The sequence below is a fragment of the Pseudorasbora parva genome, chromosome 17, assembly GCF_024679245.1.
Source record: "Pseudorasbora parva isolate DD20220531a chromosome 17, ASM2467924v1, whole genome shotgun sequence".
Taxonomy (NCBI): domain Eukaryota; kingdom Metazoa; phylum Chordata; class Actinopteri; order Cypriniformes; family Gobionidae; genus Pseudorasbora; species Pseudorasbora parva.
Window position 1 is genome coordinate 23,102,431 of NC_090188.1, and position 21,264 is coordinate 23,123,694.

The 21,264-nt window shown below is 36.3% G+C and overlaps 4 protein-coding genes across 8 annotated transcripts; 1 reads left to right on the top strand and 3 right to left on the bottom strand.

Annotated features, from left to right (window-relative positions):
- Positions 1–1,367: 1,367 nt before the first annotated feature.
- On the bottom strand, positions 1,368–6,538 carry ubtd1a (ubiquitin domain containing 1a). Of its 2 annotated transcripts, none has more exons than XM_067421762.1 (3): positions 6,099–6,538; positions 2,779–3,006; positions 1,368–2,367 (listed from the first exon to the last, which is right to left on the bottom strand). In XM_067421762.1, exons 1-3 carry the CDS (start codon positions 6,178–6,180, stop codon positions 1,985–1,987), a joined length of 693 nt encoding a protein of 230 aa, XP_067277863.1. In that variant the 5' UTR covers positions 6,181–6,538; the 3' UTR covers positions 1,368–1,984. The 2 variants fall into 2 exon arrangements, with proteins under 2 accessions (XP_067277863.1, XP_067277864.1); XM_067421763.1 differs by lacking the exon at positions 6,099–6,538 and adding an exon at positions 4,709–4,853.
- Positions 6,539–8,149: 1,611 nt separating this feature from the next.
- On the bottom strand, positions 8,150–15,523 carry zdhhc16a (zinc finger DHHC-type palmitoyltransferase 16a). 4 transcript variants are annotated; one of them, XM_067420835.1, is made up of 12 exons: positions 15,424–15,516; positions 14,123–14,300; positions 12,852–13,088; positions 12,574–12,768; positions 12,394–12,482; positions 12,253–12,281; positions 10,677–10,810; positions 10,279–10,374; positions 9,229–9,305; positions 9,001–9,124; positions 8,745–8,815; positions 8,150–8,655 (listed from the first exon to the last, which is right to left on the bottom strand). In XM_067420835.1, exons 3-12 carry the CDS (start codon positions 13,077–13,079, stop codon positions 8,553–8,555), a joined length of 1,146 nt encoding a protein of 381 aa, XP_067276936.1. In that variant the 5' UTR covers positions 13,080–13,088; positions 14,123–14,300; positions 15,424–15,516; the 3' UTR covers positions 8,150–8,552. The 4 variants fall into 4 exon arrangements, 2 of the variants coding, with proteins under 2 accessions (XP_067276936.1, XP_067276935.1); XM_067420834.1 differs by having other exon boundaries at positions 10,270–10,374; positions 15,424–15,515; XR_010898625.1 differs by having other exon boundaries at positions 8,590–8,655; positions 9,001–9,119; positions 15,424–15,523.
- Positions 14,611–16,455, top strand: mettl18 (methyltransferase 18, RPL3 N3-histidine). The gene is made up of 2 exons (XM_067420837.1): positions 14,611–15,135; positions 15,372–16,455. The coding sequence occupies exons 1-2, from the start codon at positions 15,034–15,036 to the stop codon at positions 16,248–16,250; spliced, it is 981 nt and encodes a 326-aa protein (XP_067276938.1). The 5' UTR covers positions 14,611–15,033; the 3' UTR covers positions 16,251–16,455.
- Positions 16,456–16,610: 155 nt separating this feature from the next.
- pgam1a (phosphoglycerate mutase 1a) lies at positions 16,611–19,701 on the bottom strand. The gene is made up of 4 exons (XM_067420838.1): positions 19,429–19,701; positions 18,552–18,826; positions 17,932–18,112; positions 16,611–17,085 (listed from the first exon to the last, which is right to left on the bottom strand). The coding sequence occupies exons 1-4, from the start codon at positions 19,565–19,567 to the stop codon at positions 16,916–16,918; spliced, it is 765 nt and encodes a 254-aa protein (XP_067276939.1). The 5' UTR covers positions 19,568–19,701; the 3' UTR covers positions 16,611–16,915.
- Between the last annotated feature and the right edge of the window lie 1,563 nt (positions 19,702–21,264).

The following is a 21,264-nucleotide window of genomic DNA, read 5'->3' on the forward strand; positions in this document are numbered from 1 at the left end:
CAACAAGCTAATCACGACTTCTGAAGTGGGAAGTCGGAAACTTCCAATAGCACGTGAAGGCAGCATAACTGCTGGCAATTTCCGTGGTTCAGTTCTGATGCTCACGTGCCCACTGTCAGCGCTTTTGGCAGTGGATCGGAGTCGCATAGGCACCCTTAAGGTGCAGATCCACTTGTCCCTGCAACACTTCTGTCGCGCCGCGCTCCACTTTATTCCTATGGGTGACGTCAAGCGACTTTAACGCGCCCGCATAGCATTTCAGGAAGGCAGCAATGCATTTGAACCAATTTGAACGCAGAAATGACGGGAAGCGTCACAACATCAGGCTTCAGTCGTTTCACAAAAGTGGATCTCCAAGGTTACTTGTCTGCAGCTATGCAGCCCCATATATGCAACAAACTGCGATGCACTCTATATTCTGACACCATATCAGGACATTAACTTCTTGAGCAATTTGAGCCACAGTAGCTTGTCCTCCAGAGATGTTTAATCCAGTTCAGGTCGGGGCTCTGGCTGGGTCACTCTGGCTACAGCACACTGTAGCCACTGCTTTGTTATCTTGTCTGTGTGCTTCAGGTTGTTGTCCTTTTGGAATATGAACCTTCTCCCCAGTCTGAGGTCTGTTGCTGCATTCCTCTTTCCCTAGATCCTGACTAGTCTCCCAGTTCCTGCTGCTAAAAAACATCCCCACAGCATGATGCTGCCACCACCATGCTTCACTGTAGGGGTGACATTGGCCAGGTGATGAGCGGTGCCTGGTTTCCTCCAGACGTGACACTTGTCATTCAGGCCAAAAAGTTCAATCTTTGTTTCATCAGACCAGAGAATTTTGTTTCTCGTGGTCTGAGAGTCCTTTAGGTGCCTTAATCAGAAGAATAATAATAAAATCAGAATCAGAAGAATCAGTGTAAAAAGGATGCACCTGAGCTCAATTTTAAGTGTAAAAAGGCTGGGAATACTTTTTGTTTTGTTTTTTAATTTTAACAGATTTTCAAAGATTTCAAACAAACTTCTTTCACATTGTCATTATGGGGTATTGATTGTAGAATTAAAGAAAAAAAATATGAATTTAATCCATTTTAGAATAAGGCTGTAACATAACAAATTGTGGAAAAAGTTAAGCACTGTGAATACTTTTCGGATGCACTGTAAAGCCAGCCAACCTTTTCAATAAAAAATTAAACACAAAATTCAAATTACAGTTTTGCCACAGTATAAAAATCAGTCAAATTTATTAGAAACTTCTGAAACATTGCCAGTGAGATTGTTTTTTTCTCCAAATACACACTTCTACAGTTCTGCTTCTTATATTTCATATTACAATATGAAAGTTATACAATATGACGTTTTTTTAAAGTCTGCTTGGTTTCAGCAATAACAAATAAAACTTGTAACTTTTATTCTTTTATAATTAATTTACATTAGAGTTTAGAAATAATAAAATGAACTTTTCTATGCTAAAATAAATTACAAACGTCTATAAAAGCATGCAAACAAATTTATACAAATTGCTTCGCAATATAAACAAAACAAAACTGGACAGTAACAATTGTTTTTTTTGTGTGTGTGTTTTTATAACATGTAGATAAATAAGTCTCAGAACAATCTATGATAGAAAAACATCAAAATTTCATCATGAAGCAATAAACATTTAATAAGATTGAAAAATACTTGAACTCAGTAAATTCATCCTCTTGAAAATACTCTATGCCTGCTCAGCAGTGGACAGCAGACTGTATCAAGGCAAATTATATAATGTAGAATATGGAAATGAATATCCACACATCGTAGGGATATTAAAACCAAGAAGGCAAGTTAGCTACAGTAATTTAGTATAACAATTTAGATGTTTCTGTAAGATATGTTTGTGCTTCACATTTTAAAAAGAAACTCTGAACTGATCAGAGAGCTGTAATGGAAACATAAGCAAGAATCTGTAAACGTGTGCGTTTATTGAGTCCTGGTTCACAGTTTTGTTTGTTTACTAGTTGGGAACAATGGGCTGACTAACAATGACCTGTATTACAAAGTCCTTCTGGATCTTGGTGTCCAGTAAACGTGTTTTATCCGTGAGGAGCTTTCCAGAGAAAAACCAGCGTTGATTGGCGGTATCAATGTCTTCTTGAATTTGAAGCTGTTTCTTCAGCTGACGGATGGAATCGGCCATAGTGGCACTGAGGCGAAGGTCTTTTCCGGAGGAGAGACGCACTTTCAGCTGGAACTCTGTCTCTTTCTTCTCCTGTGGCTCAATGTGTTCAGACACATTATGATCGTTGCACTCAGAGACCAGGTTGACTGGAGGAGCCAAGCAATACGCAGGAAGCTGATAGCGGTTTCCCAGTTCATCATAGCATTCCATAAGGGATCCTGAAAGAGCAAATCCAAAGCTATAAATCAGCTAATGTGTATATTTAGCACATACACTATGCATATATTTTTAGGTACAAAACTTTTCAAAAGTTAATGAGCATACATTTTATATAAATGTTTTCTAATTTAATGTAAAATGTAATTTATTCCTGTGATGGCAAAGCTGAATTTTCAGCAGTCTTTAGTGTCACATGATCATTTAGAAATCATTCTAATATTCTGACTTGGTGTAAACTTTTCATAATTTTATCAATTTTGAAAATGGATGTGGTGCTCAAATTTTTTCTGGAAACCGTGATGCATTTAATGTTTAATGTTTCTTTGCTGCATAAAGTAATAAAACAAATTTAATCTACATTTGTGATATTTTCACTAGTGATCTCTAAATTAAAAATGCTAAATGTTTACCATGAGGAAGTGTGATGCTGGCTCCATCTACAATAGCCTGCGCTAGTTCAAGGTCGTTACATTCAATCGCTACAGCTGCAGCTTTCAGCGCGTCCCAGATCTCTTTACGGCCGTCAAAAGCGGGAGCCGTGTCCCAAAATTCATCTCTTTTACTGCGCAGCTGGCCCTCCGTCATAGGATAGTCACTTTTCCACTTGGGCTTATCTTTCTTCAGGGGCTCATTGCGTCCTACAGAAGAAAAAGACAGAAATGTTACCTAAACAACATCCAGCTCTTTTAGGGATGCATTAAAGGAATATTTCACCCAAAAGTGAAAAGTAACCCATAAATTACCCCACGTCATGCGTGAGGTCAGGGGTTACTCTTTCACTGTAAATCAATGCGTATGGCCATCTGCTAGAAGTTATTTTAGTTTTTAAAGTTTTACATATGGATATTTTTATTACACAAACACATCACTTCGCTTTAGAAGGCCTTTATTAACAGCCCTTCTTAGCACTTTTATAATGGATGGTGCACTTTTTGGGGCTTCAAAGTCCTCTATTCACTGCCATTATAAAGCTTGGAAGAGCCAGGACATTATTTAATGTATCTCTGATTGTATTCTTCTGAAAGAAGACAGTCATACACCTAGGATGGATTGAGGGTATGGAAATCATGAGGCATTTTTTCATTTTTGGGTGTACTATCTCTTCGTCAGTTCGATATATCCGGATGACATTTGTAAAAATCCTTTCGCAAAAAGGATTTTTGCAAAAAGTTTCGCAAAAAGGCCTCTTGTTAAAGAACTATGACAACAAATACATGTAACATGACATCAATGCTTTTAATTTTTGCTTTTTTTAAGATAGAAGCTTCTCTTTGATATGTAGCAAGGATAAATCAATTTAATCTAAGCTCAGAGCTCTCACAATAATCACCAGTTTAATAGCTACTTGTCCTTCACGTGACCTATGAACCCATTATTACAGATCAAATGCAATAATGCTGTAAAAAATCTCCACTTAAACCCCAAACTAAATCCCAACAGTCAAGCCATCCCAGCATGATGTCAACTAAAGACAAAGAGCTCATGTGGGCCAAAGGGATATCCCATTGGGAAGAAAACATTGCTCAGAAAAGCAGCTGAATCATTTGTATACAAACAAAACATGAAAGATTCAAAGAACATATTTCAAAAGAAACTTTAAATCTTCATACAACCATGATAAAAACCTGGTCTCGAGTCATAGCAGTGGATAGTACACCAAAGAGAAACAAATTATTTATAGTGTCTGAGATTAAAGCCTTAATCGGGTGATGCAAAACAGGATTTAGTGGCTTCTTTCCCATCATGCATCACTCCTAGCCAGATGAGCGTTTACAAGAGCAGAACGCCATAAAACACTGCAACATTCACCATTTTAATTTGAACACTGGATGGAAAGATAAATAATAATTAAACCATTTAAACATATGTACTAAACCATACCTTACCATTATGCAGTCTCATGATGATAAAAAAAGACCTAACAAATTGATGTTGGCTGACAAGTCAATGTGCTGTATTAATCCAGCATCTACTGTATTAACACACATTTTTGATGGAATGCCACACTCATACAAATCAGACTGACACGTGCAGTCCATCTAGGATCTTGCGGATTTACAAATCCTTTTTAATTACTAAATACAAGGGATTAAATTGTTCATTTAATTTGGCTTCCGTTTACAATAGAGGACTAAGGTCAGAGAAAAGGTAAAAGAGCAGGAATGAAACTGTTTCAAACTAAATAATATTTCCCTGCAAACACATTTTTTTTTAATTGAACTACATAACAAGGCTAATATACACTGTAAATCAACAACCCTCAACTGTTCAAGTATCTCTAAACAGTCTTATCACATCTTATCTTAAAAACAGCTAAAATGTCCGCTGTAAGCCACTTACTTTTGAGCACAACTGTTATCGTTGGTTGATAGTCTCTCGAGTTTGCAACTCCCATGGTCTGACCGATTACTTATTCCTTTATTCAGTGAAAATGTACAGGACAGGACAGTTGCTCCTAGGACTTCATGCAGAGATTTGAGGGACCGTCAACTCCACATGCACGGTGCTATAAGATCACTCACAGGAAAACTCTGATACTCAGCAAGTAAATCCAGTTTCTTGCACACTGTACACGCCCATCACCTGTTTTTTTTGAAAACTAAAAATAACACCTTACAAATATAAATCAGAGCTGGTCACCAAGATACCTTCTAGCGGTAAGAAATAGTCTTTGCTTTTACAATCTCTGGCTTGGGTTTAGGTGTACGAGTGACTTTTCACAACAATCTTAATCCAGTCAGCTCTATTTCAGACCAGGACAGAGAGTCAAAAATAAACTGTTAATCCTCGGATTGTCCAGAGCAGGTGCACCCAAGCAATTCCACAAATATACGTCTTATGTAAGATGTCCCAATCTTAATGGAGTTCTAGGTAAAGGAAGAACATTAATTTCATAATGTAAGCTGAGAAGAAATCTACAATTCACTCAGAACCCTGTATATCTAATAATATGTCAATCTTCTAAGCACCGTGCATCGAAAATAAGACAAGGACAAATTAGGATATAATAATGAAGTATAATATACCTCAATATGATAATGTTTCACATGCCTCAGAATCTTTCCCTTATGTTGGGGTCACTTAAAGAACCAGTAACAGTCTTTAGAGTTTCAACAGGAATGAATATAGGTTTAATAGTGTAAGTCCTGCTGTAAAAGAAAGAAAATGAACGGCTCTTTTTTTATGATACCTAGAGATTAAGACAATTTGGTTATCTAAGGCAAAGGGTCTGGGGAACCTCAGGGGACCGTGCAGGAGTGCTTGGGGTTCCTATAATTAAGTTTAGAGATAAACAGTGTAATAAATAAATAAATAAATGTAATGAATAGAACTTAGATTCAAATAAAATAAACAGATAGATTAAAAATAAGTAAATAAATATATGTGAATAAATAATTAGTTATAGAATAATTACAGTATAGAACTATAATAATGTAACTTAACAGAAACTTCATATTAAAAATACAGTATCATAAATATTTTGTTTGTTTGTTTTACTCAGGTCTTCAAACGAAAAACTAGGCAATAAATTCCTTTTAAGTGTTAGGATGGTTGTCCGTGGCATCTAAAGAAACTCCTTATAGGTTCCCATATACTGCCTTTTTGGATACATTCTCTAAAATATCCAAATAAGCTTGCAAAGAGAGGGTTGATAGAGTAGGACAAATAAGTTGTCATTCAAGGAAAATCAGATGCATTTGCAAACAGAATCCCTCGGCAGATCAATTACCTCCTCGTTTGGAGCTGTATCTGGATGCACTCCTGGAGGACAGGCGAGACCTTTGACGTATCACTCCAAAGCAACTTCCCATCACTCAAACTCACATCAGGACCAAGCCTCGAATGCCTGGATGCCCGAGTAAATGCATTTCCACAGGATTCAAAATGTAAAAAGTCACTTCAGTAAAATATATTTTGTTTTTGCAGAAGAAAGTTTGCGTCTAGCATACTGTTGTTCTGTTGTCAAATGCATTGTTGTCCGAGGACAGACACAAGCCCTTTGTATTCCGCTGAGTCGACATGTGTCTAAGACTTAATCTGATCTGATCAGTAAACCTTCCACCAGGAAGACAAAGTTATCACACTAACGCTAGCAACGGAGAGTTTCTCATAATCTAAACGTGATATTTACTTATGCTCCGAGTAAAACGCATGCATCTCCCCGGTGTAGTCCACACTCCTGTTGGGTCATGAGGAAGAATAAATTAGTGTAGAGCTCTAAATGAAAAATTGATGATGTCGTAAATATGCGACTAGAGGGCGCTCGTGCACATTATCGTGAGCTCGGCTGACACTTTTGAAGTGCTGCGGATTTAAAGCAGGATCACCGAATTTTTGCAACTGTCGATATTTCCATAGTATTCTCGAGCTCTAAGCCATTATTTAATGTATTACATTTTTTTTTATTCATTAATTCATTATTTTTAACTTCCTAAGACCCAGGGGAAAAAAGGTTTTTGGAATTTAGTATTTTTTCTCATTACATTGTTTGGAGCATAAGAAACAAATGTATTTATTTTTGTTTTGTGGAATTTTTTATTTTATTCATATGTTATGTTATGTCCGCTGTTGTTGACACCAGGACTCAGTGCAGTGAGTTTTTTTAAACAAACTTGGTGTAAAGATGATTCTCAATCATATTATGAAAAATATTAAATAATTAATTGATATACCATTTTACTTCATGCAATATGTGTAAACTACATGGGTTTTCCCATTCAATGCAATGTATACATTGGATCTAGCATATTAAGGTGTTCTTTGAGCAAAAAGGGAAAAAAAGTGTAATAATGGGAGTAATAATAAAATCATAATAATATCTAATATTTTATAGGAAAATTAATATGTAATTTATTTCCCTACTCACTAAAATGCCTGATAAACATGATTTAAGTCCCGGTGTCTACAGAGGTCATATTTTGATATGAAACCCCATTACATTTTCCTGAGATGTTGATTTATAACAAACAATTTGAAAAGTAGTCAGATTTAAAGTTACAAAATAGTATACTATTTCAATAAGATTGCTAAATTTGATCATTCAGTCACTTTTAAAAACCAAGGAGTTGTTGTTCCGTTGAAACCTCAAAACGAAATCCCCTGAGAAGCCCTGTATACGCATACACGCCTCTTTACAGGACATCCAGACTTAAAACTGTGACATGTATGGTGTCAGAGAAATGCACTAAAATATCAATGTCCTCATAAGAGGACAATGTCACCCAGGAGGTTTTTTTGCTTCTTCTTTATATAAAACTGCTCTCTAATGATCACCAAATTCTCCTTTGTTTCCAGAATTTTGTTTTTATTTGCCTTTGTCATCACTTTTTTTGTTAATTCTTTTTATCATTCGAGTTCATTATTGTACTAAATTAAAAAAAAAAAAATTAAACATTGTTTTTTCTGCTGATTATTAACTACTCAAGCGGATAGACATAGCTATGTCAGAATATGCACTGTGTAATTTAGGTAAATGCAAATAAATGTTGATTTGCCATCATATGAAACCATATTTAGTCATATTTCATGAAAAAACATCTTCAAAAAATGCCAAATGTCTCTATGTACAAATCAAGTTAAATATATAATAAAATTATTAAATATAAATGCCATTTTCAATATTCAATTTGCAGTTACTTTTTAGTAAAGATTTTGAATTGGCAAATGACAGTACACTGCCATCTAAAGGCAGGAAACTGGTATGCATAGTGATGTGTTTAAAAAAAAATACTAAGACTATTGTACAATGATGAAACTAAAAAAAAATAAAGTCACCAGAAATACTGTGAAAACCATTTATTTTACATTTAATAAAATCCTAGGTTTGGAATTTAAATAATGATACTGTAAGTGACATAAATAGTGTTAAAAATATTTTTTACACAATAATACATTAAACTGGCTACAAACCGATCTTCCATAGATATCACAAACAACTGCCATGATTTCATTACAAAATATTTATAGAAAACATCCAAATGCACTGTATTTTTTGGAGGACTGTCCTTTCATTTTGCCAGAAAGAACAAAAGTCATCCAATGAGATCACTGTTTAAATCTGGGCTCTGCAGACTCCCGTGTTCCCAGGGCCCTGGTTCTGCATTCAGCTTTGGCACAGCAGGTGAGACTCACCCTCATGAGCGTGTTGGTCATGGACAACTAAGACAGTAAAGCATTTAATGTCTCAGACTGGCATCATGTCTTTTTTAAGAGGGTAAATGTCCCACGTCAGTCCGTCACCATATGGGGTATGTCCAGAAGGGAGGAAAATACGTGTCAGCCAATGACTGTGGAGAAAATGATAATAATTTAGATTAAAATCACAGCTTAAAGGCTGCAGACTACTACAAAGAACGCGTAAAATGTGAAACTTTACCTTCTCTTTTCCACACCAAAGAACACCTTCCAGTTGTTTAATTTACCGTAACTGAAGGGATTACGATAGACCTTTAAAAAGAGAGAAAAGGTTAAATACGAGGGGAAAAAACTTGATACAATTAAAAGAAATCTAAATTAAAAGAAATTAAAGGGTTAGTTCATCCAAAAATGTATTTTATGTCATTAATTACCCACCCACACCATGTCGTTTTAAACCCATAAAACAATTCTGAATGGCATTAATGCACCCTCACCTTTCCACGTTTGGCCAAACGTTTGGCCTCTTTGTTGTTAATATGGCGTTCAATGCTGGTTTCTCCACGGGTGATAAGTATAGCATGCCACAGTGTGAGAGCTCCAAGGGCCACTGACACTGTGCTGATGGAAAAAACCAACAAACATAACAAAAGATGTGTCTATAGAAATAACACAACTAGTATTGGGCCGTTGTGAAAAAAAAGACGCTTTTTGAAATGATGTACCTTGTGAGGACCCACATGTAGATAATACTCTTGTGAAACATCCTGTCCTTGTTGGTGTATGGCGGTTGCGAAACCTCCTGTATCCCGTGAAGCATCAGAAAAGGAAGAATATTTTATATTATTCAAAATAATACATTATTATATTAATAAAAATAAATTAAAAAATCCAAATTCAATAAATATTTATATGAATGCAACTATATTATTTATGCATATATGCACAAATGTAAAAATTTGTTGGGGTTGGTAAGATTTTTTACATTTTTGTGAAAGAAGTGTCTTATGCTGTGCAAGTCTGGAATTATTCAATTAAAAATACAATAAAAACAGTAATGATGTAAATCATTGAAATAACTGTTTTCTATTTTATATATTTTAAAATGTAATTTAATCCTGTGATGCAAAGCTGAATTTTCAGCAGCCATTACTGCAGTCTCTCAACAGACATTTCTTATTATCATTAATGTTGAAAATAGTTCCTTGATGAATACGTTTCAAATAACAGCATTTGAAAAATTAATACGGTTACGATTTTCAACTTCATGTATCCTCTCTGAATTAAAGTATTACTTTCTTTTCAAAAAATAAAATGACCCCAAACTTGTAAATGGCAGCACGTATGCATATGTATTCGTTTACATATGGCATTCAGTTTTATATTTTGCCATATAATGCAAAGAAATGAAGTGTCTATTAGTTTTTAAAGGTACCATATATGTTTATAAGCATAAAACGCACTTTCTTGATTCATTGCTCCAAATGGAAACTCTAGTGCACCAGATTTTACCAACCAGAGCTTAAAGAGTCTTAAGTTTACAAATAAATCCTCCCTCATCCAATTGTGACAAAAGCAGAGTCAGTAAGTAATATCAATTTAAATGTGTGCTTTTAGAATTGGGATAAGGAAGGTCAGAAATAATTTGTTGGGGTTTCATAGCATGCTGTTTGTTTTAAGAGTGTTAAATAATGAGCTGTGATACAGAAAAGGACAAATTCCAATTGTAAAGCAAAGCCAACAGCAAGAACAATGACTTGAGCCACCTGAAGTACCTTCCCAGCCACGCCTTCTGATGGTACAATGCCAATGAGCAACCCAATCCCAGTCACCGGAACACCCTGTTTCTCCGCTTCCATGTGCCTGAATTGCTATAGAATGGCAGAGAGACAGCTGGCAGTTAAGACATGCCCACTACCTCTAATACTTTGAAAACAGAAAGAAAAAAGGACAGACAACCATTCAGAAAGAGAGGAGTTGAACACCATCTTAGAATGGTCACAAAGAACCTTATTCATAAGAATAAGTGGAGAAATAAATGCCTACTAAGGTGTTTTCCAAGATTTCCAAGCTTCCCATCCAAGATTCAAACTTTTGTGATACAAAGATTGTTAGACTAAACAGAGAAGCATTAACACAAAGCGACAAATGTATTTAAAAAACGAAGCCTTACATCTATTGCATTGTATGCATCGATAAAGAGATTGCGACCGCTGATGCTACAGTACATGCAGCCCAAAGTCAAAAAGAGACAAAAGGAGAAGAAGTAACGATGATTGTAATGACCAACACAGTTGTTAAGCCAAGCTGAAAATATACAATTAAGGAACCAACCACACAGAAGTGAATGCATCTGGGCTATTAAACAAACAACTGACACAATTTCCATAAACAAATCTTTCTAAATCTTTACTTCTTTCTTCTGTAGAATGCAAAACTGGAAATAGAGAGCAACAGTGTCCTCACTTTTTCAGCAGCCTTGGTTCCAGAAGTATTTTTCCTTTTCATTTTTTCCATAGGGATTCTTAAAAAGTCTTCATCGACAAGGTATAACATTATAATGTCAAAATATTACACAATTTAAGTGAAGCAAAAAATAATTTAAAAATAGAACTAAAAGACAGAGGTACAAGACTGTGTACCTAACCGCTTTAATAAGGAAAATAACTACAATTCTTTGTAGAATGCTGGGTAATGTAGTTTTTTCACTAGAAATTGCATTGTTTAAAATGTTTTTTTTTTAAAATAATGTGAATAATGGCTTCAATAAATGCATATGGCATCGCTTAACCTTGTAGCCCATAACAGGCCTGTCTTTAAAACTATAAAGTCTTTGTTAAAAATCAACTTCCCTATGGAGAAAATTAAAGGGATTTTTATTTCTGGAAATGTTACACTCCATTTTAAAGGTCCCATTCTTCGTGTGTTTTCGAACCTTTGATTATGTTTACAGTGTGCAATATAACAGGAGTTCATGTTTCGCAGTAACACATATTTTGTACAAACAGTATTTTTCACACAATTTACTTATCTGAACACCACTGCTTTCTCTGTCCTAAAAACGGCCTGATGATTTCCTTGTTCTATGAAGTCCCTCCTTCAGAAATACGTAACCAGTTCTGATTGGGCCAGCGCTTCCCGTGTTGTGATTGGACAGCAGCTTAGCGCACTTTGCCCGGAAAGGTCCCGCCTCTTACCATAACAGGGAGATGCAAGCGATGAATGCACGCTCTTCTCCAAGTGGGAGAGAAACAAAACCACACCCCCTATTTTGCGTGTACTTGTGGGCGGAAGGTTAGTCAACAAACGGTTCTAGTGACGTCATTACATCCCTGCACTTCCTGCTGTAGTCCAAACTGGCCGTTCGTGTAGGCTTTGAAAGGGAACTTCTGTTAAATAAAATATCTCGCTTGGCATTGAACTTTGAGCTTTATAATTTTACAGGTATTATTTATGCTCTAACAGCAACATTACACTAACTAAAGTTTGAAAGATGGAGTCGCGTAGAACGGGACCTTTAAAAACAGCTCTGGTCCTTTTCAATACAACGACAATGAATTATGGTATAAGCCCTCTAAAAGTATGATAAAAGTGGTCCACACAACTTTGTAAAACACATGAGGGTGAATAATGATGACAAATTGTTCATTTTGGGCGAACACTCCCTTTTAACTGAATGTTGAACTGTGTAAAACATAGCAAGATATTTTTTCAACAATGTCAACAATATGGTGATTTAAAAAGGATACGGCAATGATGATCCATTTTTAGAATACAGCTGGAGAGAAAGATAGAGGGATGTTTGTGTTACGTTTCTACACTAACAGTTTAAACTGCAGCTGATATTGAGTCACCAATTATAGACTTTATAGGCCTGTTCTTATTCTTACGTTTTACAGATGCCACAGTGATGACTTCGCGCTGGTTTAGGAATGATACACTTTTTACAGACGGACACGAACGGGACATCATTTTTCATCTGAAAAACAACATGAAGTAAAATAGCATGAAATTACATTGAAAACACACATCAGCTCTAACAGATCGAGGCGTGTCTAAGGGTCCTGAACCTTTGGAGGGTATCCAGGGGGAGTACTTGTGGCCTTGTAGTAATGGAAGGCTATCATGACAATGATCCAATGTCCGTAACAAACGTGCCACATTATCCAGCCAGGGGAGTACGTTTGCAGGACCAGTGGAAGAAGGCAGTAATAAGCGATGAAAATCACAGAACTGGTAAGAGCTACTACTAAAAATACAAAAACCTAAAGAGAAAAGAAAAAGCAAAGGGTGTAAGAGAAATGCATAGATTTGATGATTAGTTAGCGGTGAGAACTGACAGATTTACCATTCCAAACCAGCGTGTGACAACCTCCACCATCCAAAACACTGGTTCAAGGATGGAGTCCAGCACCACTTCGGAGTTAGTGAGCGAGTTATAATAAAGTGATTTGAAGATCAGTTTGATGTAGCTCAGAGGTCGCCTCAGTCTTCTGGGCATGCGACTGCGACTGTGCCTGCCACACCCGCGCATGCATCTCACCAGCAGGTGCATGACTGTAGAGCAGGGACGCATGTTCAGCCCCTGAAAAGACAAGATGTTATCTTTTCTTAACTTCTTCGAACTTCCTGAAAGTTAATTTGACTGTGTCATGCTGTTTTCTCACTGACACTTAGCCCTGTACTGAACTTCTAAGCCAATTAGATTAATGAAGTATCCACCTAAGCAGTTAGTGTGTGGACTGATCCAAACCAATAATGCAAGCATGCTTTAGTTTCTGATACCCATGGATTATCTGACATAATGCAATACAAAAATGGATGACCTCTTTTGTCAAGTGTTTACTTTGCATGACTGCACTGATAAACAATGCATCTAAAAAGCCCTGCCCATTTTAAGTTTACTTAGGTTTACAAAAAGCATGGTTGGGCTAGTTACTAATGCGTCTTTCCTTGGATTTGTAGATGTAGTTAGACCATTAATCTTACTAGGCAGCTTTCAAACCATCTCACTGGATGTGAATTTGAGATTAAAATGCATAAGGTCCTAGGATGGTGAAAAGAAGCTTTGTTATTTAATTAAAAACAAGGCAAAACATAATCTTAGGCACGCTAAAAAATACATTTACAACTCAAAAAACATGAATGTGGGCACTGCATGCTCAAACATTGTAAAATTCACACGTGATATATGGATCTGGGCAGTCCACATTCCGATCACAACAGTTAATGTGGAGGGAACACCACCATTATGATGTAACAAATACAGACATAAGCATAAAAGGATGTACGTAACAATTGTCAATTGACACTGTCAGATTATAGTAGAAATTGCCCACATCATATACACCATCCCCCATGTCATAAACAGACTATAATCTCAGAGTCTGTGCCTTTAAAAAGATCATTAAGACAACAATATCCATAAATATTGGTAAATTAGTACATTGATCAGATCATAGTGGCAAAGCTGTGGGTAAAAATATACACACAATATATACTGCGCATCAGTGATAAGACAAAGGTTAATAGTGATGTTGTTTAGTCCCTCGACCTGGAACAAACAGCAAAGGCTAAACATCACAGAGTGGCAGAAATACACGCAGTCGGTTCTCCTACCTGGCCAAGATCTTCTCCTAAAACTGCGATGGACTCAACTCATGATACCGCTGAAAGATTCTTCTTTTCCGGGACAGATTGAGACAAATAAATGGAAGCAGTAGTTCTACCCCTTTGATTTCATCTGCTGTCTGTCTGTCTGACGCGCGCAGAGATGTGAGCTGTCACGGTGGGAATTCTGGGAAATAGAGTTTAAGTGCGAAAAGCGGAAATATTACATGGAAACTTTTTTGTAATATTTTTATATTATTCATAATAAAAAGTACATTATATAGTGCGGTATTTCATGAAAAAAAGCAGTAGCTATGTTCAATTTTATGTGATCCCCGCCCAACTGCTACAGAGAACTGAGCTTGAGTCAAGTCCGAGTCATTTTCGCAATCGGTTCTTTCGAGCGTGTTTGTTTCGTAGAAAACGGCTCAAGAAATATTTCAGTGATTCGTTTACGTCCGACGTAATTCCGTGTGACCTAAAACCTACCGTAAAAAATAGATGCCTAAAAATGCCTGAAACCAATGCCTAAAACCCTAAAACGTCCAAAGGCATATGCAGGCACAATTAGGTATTTATTACGTGTTTTTCTATTACGTTCTTGTGGTATATGGGGATGTTTGAGACAGTTCTCTAATAAAATGTCAGGGTAATTTATTGTTTTCCAGTTTGAAGTAGTAATGATTTAGGCCATAACCATAAGTTAACGCTATTATAATTTGCATTTACATTACTAAAATTAATTTACATCTGTAGACTGTAAACGTATTTTGTAAAACGCTGTTTAAATAATTCGGTACGCTTCTGAACCGGTTCAACCAATTCATTAAAAAGATCCGACTCAAAAGAATCACTCAGTTCAGACAACGATATAGCTGCTGTTCACACGTGCTCTCTACGGGATAGAAATAGTACAAAACATGGCATTCAGTTTCAACTTTGATATTCCTTTACCGACAGAAGAAACGAATTATAAAGAAAACAACGACGCTAACGCAAAAGATGTGGCTCTTAAACGCTCGGTAAGATGTGTCATTAGCTTGTTATGTTTGCTAATAATGCTACAGCTGACTTTAAGATATGTTTAATATATTTAATTATGCTTGAGAAGTACAGCGCACATGCCCCTATTTTTATTAAAAGAAAATAGAATATTAAAGAATATGTGGGTCTAGAACTCACGCTAACGTTGCCATGTCAAAAAAGTAACTTGTGGTTGCATCAGTCAAGATCACATGCACAATTTATCTTTTAATAGGAAGCCAGTGCAACCGTCCTAACAAAGACGAAGAATGCTATTGAGCACGAACCTTTGTTGGATCCTCTCTCCCACATTGAGAACTGGGTGCCTGAAACCATCACAGTAGGTGCCCTGCCTCCCCTGCTTTGCCTCAACGAATCAGTGTTTGAAAAGACCGCTCCTGAACGAGAGGACAGTGAGGAGATACTGGCCAAAACACTGACTCAAAACTCTGACCTCATCACTGGAGTGTATGAGGGTGGACTTAAGATATGGGAATGCACATATGATCTTCTTGAGTACATTGATGATGAAGGAGAGACCTTCACTGGAAAAAGGGTGTTAGACTTAGGCTGTGGAGCAGGTCTACTTGGCATACTTGCATTGAAGAGAGGAGCCACCAAAGTTGACTTCCAGGATTATAACAGCACAGTGATAGAGCAGTTAACAGTGCCAAATGTGTTTCTCAATTGCGAAGATGACGATGATTCTGCTGACGAGACAGAGGAGAAAAATAGCAGTCCACCGTCCAAGAGGAAAGCACTGAATGCATCACAGAAATCGCTAGATTGTTGTGGTTTTTTCTCTGGTGACTGGAACTCTTTTCTCACACTTATGAGAAATAAAACCTCATTGCCAAAATATGACATTATCTTCACATCAGAAACCATATACAACACAGACTACTACTCTTCTCTTCATAGTGTGTTTAGTGACCTGCTTGCTGAGGATGGGATTGTTTATTTGGCAACCAAGTCTCACTATTTTGGAGTAGGAGGGGGCCTTCATCTGTTTGAGAAGTTTGTGGAGCAGAATAAAGTCTTTCAAATCAAATATTTGAAGGATGTGGAACAAGGCCTAAAGAGACATGTAGTATCATTGAAATTCAAAAAGTGACATTCAAATTGTATCGATAAGTGTTAAAATGCACAAACTAATATGGTGCAAGTTAACATAAGCTAATAGACACCCATTCCTTTCAAGCCAAATAATTGGCTAATGGCTGTGGGAGTCTAAATTGTGCTTGGTGTGCATGACTAATGGTAAAACAACTGAAACTGGAATACGTTTGGTGAAACACTTTGATTTGTTACTTAAATCCAATGTTCAATCTGCAATATATAAGGTACACCTTATTGGTTCATACAGCACTGTGCAAAATCATCAATTAAACAATGACTGACATAAGTTTACATGTACCAGCTTATAGCGCTACAATTTATCAAGCAGGCCAACAGACGAAACAGTCATTAGGCGTTCAGTCTCAACATTGGTTTAATGTGAAAAGAAATGTACTTGCTGTATTAAGAACGCTTGACCAAACATATTCGTCAAAATAAAGTGGAGACAGTAAATTATGGAATGAATTACATAAACAAAATTTGTGGTCCTCCTTGTAAACTGTTTAACTAATAAATACTTACAACCATTTCAAAATTCTAGAATTACATTCTGGTTACTTATGGGTCTTATAGAGCTCTGTCTTGTTGATGTTAAAAATGGGAGTCTTGTTTAAAATAATTCAGTGCTGATGTATAATTTAAAATGTTTAAGTAAATACTCTATTTCTTGGCTTTGCCCTGGGCTGCCACAGCCTCCATGGCTTTGCGAACAGTTTCCTCGTCTCCAAGGAACTGCATTGGCTTGATGGGCTTCAGGTTCTTGTCCAGCTCGTAAAGAATCGGAATGCCTGTGGGCAGATTCAGCTCCATGATGGCCTCCTCAGACATACCTGCGAGTGTGAGGGGAAACACTTATTAGATTATCCTTTTTAGTGCCCTACCATAAGTGCTTATGTGACAAACAATTTCTAAAACAGCATTCAAATGTTCAGGAGTAGTAGGTTTACATTTTAAATGTATAACTTTTGAATAAGATATTTTCATGCATATCTCTTTACTAGGGTGTTTTAGTATTTAGTTACTATTATAATTTTCTGAATATTTTGTTTATATAGATATTTTCATCAAGTTAAACTAAATTATAATAAGAAAGTAACTACATAAAATAAAATGCTATTGGTTACAATTTAGTTCAGGGTTTACTGAACTAAACTATGACTTGTCTCAAACTTCTCATTAATAGTTGGTGATAGTTGTCAAGAATAGGTATAGGGTTGGATTAAGGGATGTAGTAGAATATGGTCATAAAGAATAGGGAATTATTATGTGCTTTATAAGTACTAATAAAAAGTCAATTTCCTAGTAATATGCATGCTAATACGCAACAAGCTAACAGTGAGAATTGGACCATGAACTAGTGTTATTTTAAGATATAAATTATATATATATATATACACATAGAGAAAGATTAAATGGTGAATTAACTTGCACAGATTAATTGGGCACCACAAGTCTTGTAAAGTGCACAAACAAAGTAAATGGTCAATTTTGGTTTCACATGGAATTTAAAGTATTTTTGTGGAGACCAACTCATTAAGAACAAAATAGAATTATTAAAGCTTTTATTAATTTCCATGATTCTTCTGAACCTTGAATTTGCAATTTTCCCTGATATTTTAAAAATGTCAATGATGGTGAGAACCTTGAACAAGGGACTGAAAATATTCTGCAATTACCTTCTAAGTGTTTCACAATGCCTCTCAAACTGTTTCCATGAGCAGCAATCAACACTCTTTTCCCTTCTTTGATTTGAGGCACAATCTCGTCATTCCAGAAAGGTAGCGCCCTTGCAATTGTGTCCTTCAGACTCTCGCAAGAAGGCAGCTGGTCCTCGGTCAAATCAGCATAACGTCGGTCCTAAAAAAAGATAGGACAAGAAAAAAAATTTACATTAATAATATGTTCCTTATATGTCATATCAGTATGCAACAGTTCTGCTTATTTAGTCTAACAAAAATTCTTGACTTGTTTGTTTTGGGACAGTTTTCTATACAAATAAAGTTTGACCTTTGTTTTCTGAACCTTTGCACTTATTAACTACCAGCACGTCATGTAACAGTGAAAAGTTTTCACACTCATAAGATCAGATGGAATATTGTATGTTAAGATGATTTATGAACTCTCAGATTTACGTTGTAAATTTGGATGCAGAAATGCAGAAAATAATGTTCATAGGCATGCTGTCACTGGGCATAGAATTATGTGTATTTGATGACAAATGTTGATGACAGATTAAGCCAATGCATCAGATTCAGTGATTAATGTATCAATGAATGAATGAGGTTGAAAACCTCACCTTGCTGATGATGCTGTAAAAGTCATGATCTGCATCCATTGTTGGTGGGGGAATGTCAAAAGAGCGCCTCCAAATCTTAACCTGAGCTTCACCATGCTTGGCTGCAGTCTCAGCCTTGTTTAACCCAGTGAGACCACCATAATGACGTTCATTCAGGCGCCAGGTTCTGTGCACAGGCAGCCACATCTGATCAATACTGTCCAAAACGATCCATAACGTCCGGATGGCCCTCTTCAGCACAGAGGTATAACAAATGTCAAACTCAAACCCAGCATCTGCAAAGACACAATGATACAGCATAGACTTAATATGAGAGATATCATTTTTTAAATATTTATAAAAATATTTAGCATTTAATACAATATAGACAATAGAACAATACAAATTAATATTATAATTAATTAATTAATTATATAATAAAATAGTATACTTTTTATTAAAATGTATGTATTTATATTATATATAAACATAATGCATAACTGTAATTGCGTCAAAAAGTCACGAAATTCAGCACGTGTGTAAAATCACGTTCTGTACTGCACGTTCGCATCACGTAGGTCCCGCCCCAAACCCGTCAGTAATAGGCAAACTGCCCAGATCATTGGTTCAGAGCATAAACGCGTCACCCCGAAGGCGGGGCAGTGCCGGGGATGCGCACAGTCTTTTGAAAGTCATTTGAATTTTCCGGTTTGAGTTTTCTTGTTTAAAACGCAAAAATCTAAATGCAAACATTAGTAAGACAAATCAGGTAAAGTTATTTTCAGTTTAAACAATGTAAATGTTTGTTTTTCTTTTCTCAAAGAATGCTGATATAACGTTAAGACGGTATATTTACAACGCTCATTCACAATGCAGGAAAATATAACATTATACAAACCTTTTAAAGCTTGACCGCCTTTCTTTGCCTCCTGAGCCCCTGTTTCGCTCAGGTCCGCGTCGAACCAGCCGCAGAAGCGATTCTCCTGGTTCCAGCAGCTCTCGCCATGGCGAATGAGAACTAACTTGTATGCAGCCATTAGGGATATTCAGAGACAACTTCTAAAGGTAGCAGCTGAAGAAAGCACGATGTCTGAGCTCTGATCGTACAGGTTGTTAAGCTATGGCAAGAGTAATGTCAGAAAGATCCTCCTCTCATCTGAATCCCTAATGAATGACGTTTCTGACCTGCCCATCTCAACGCTCCACCAATCAACGCCTCGGAACAATGAGACACACTGTGAAACTGCAAACACGAAATGGAAAAAAAACATGACCTTCCTGTAATAAATGCCTCTCGATATTTTATATTTAACCTCCTCCAGCATTATGCGGTTCAAAATATATTATAGAAATAAAGAAGGACTATAATACATTAAATTCGTTCGCCTGCCAGATATAAATAATTAAACTGAGTATTGTAACTTCCCGTTCGATTTCATTGGGTGTATCTTGGAGCTGTGGTCTAGGCGAGCCAATCAAATGTTACTTATGTTGGTGTGGGTGGAGTTTAGCGCGGAAGTATGAGAACCATAGATATACATAATAAGGGCTTTTTTATTTATTTTATTTTTTATTAATGCCATAACCAGAACAATACAATAAGACATATACATTCAAATCAAAATTACAGAGTGATAAAGTAAAATAAAATAAAAAACAGTGCCAGAGGACAAGAACAAAATTATAATAAACAAAAGGACAAGGGTGCTATTTTATACAATGTCATACCTGCTTGCCAAGTTATTAGTTCTGATTGTCTTTTTACTTGTGCAATTACACAAAATCGAGTCTGAAGCTGGATATTGAAGGTGTGATGTTGAATGTTGTTAGTGCCTATGCTCCACAAGTAGGTTGTAAGCAAGATGAGAAAGAGAGATTCTGGAACGAGTTGGAGGAAGTGATGCAGACTGTTCCCAGAGGTGAGAGAGTAGTGATAGGGGCAGATTGGAAAAGGAAGAGTCCTGTGTGGTTTTCAGGGAGGAGTTGAGGCAAGCTTTAGGTGGTCAGGAGGGGCTTCCGGATGACTTGACTACTACAGCCAAAGTGATCAGGGAGACGGGTAGGAAGGTGCTAGGTGTGTCATCTGGAAGGAGGAAAGAAGACAAGGAGACTTGGTGGTGGAATGAGGAAGTCCAGGAGAGTATCCAGAGGAAGAAGTTAGCTAGGAAGAAGTGGGCACAGATAGAGGGGTGCAGGATATGTATGAGAGCAGTAGGACAGTGGTAAGGTGTGCCGTAGGTGAGACAGAGGACTTCACGGTGAAGGTGGGACTGCATCAAGGATCGGCATGATGGACATAATATTTTTTCATAACCTGATATTTTTTCATAACCTGTGATACTTTTTTTATTTTATATAATACTATAATATTTATATTATATTATATTTATATTATATTTATATAATATAATAATGATGAATTAAAAAAAAGAAAAAGAAAAAAAGAAACAAATGTTTTAAAAATAGAAATATTTTGTAACAACAATATACACTACTGGTCAGTAATTTGGGGTCAGTCTTTTTTTTCAACGATCCTGAAAATTCAGCTTTGCATCACAGAAAAAAAATATAATTTAAAGTAGCCTATAATAAATTGAAAACCAAAATTTTTAATTGTAATAATATATCACATCACTACAATGTTTTCTGTATTTTTGAGCAGAAGAAACTTGTTTCAAAAACATTACAAATAGTAATGTGTCCAAAACTTTTGGCCTGTACTGTATATATAGCC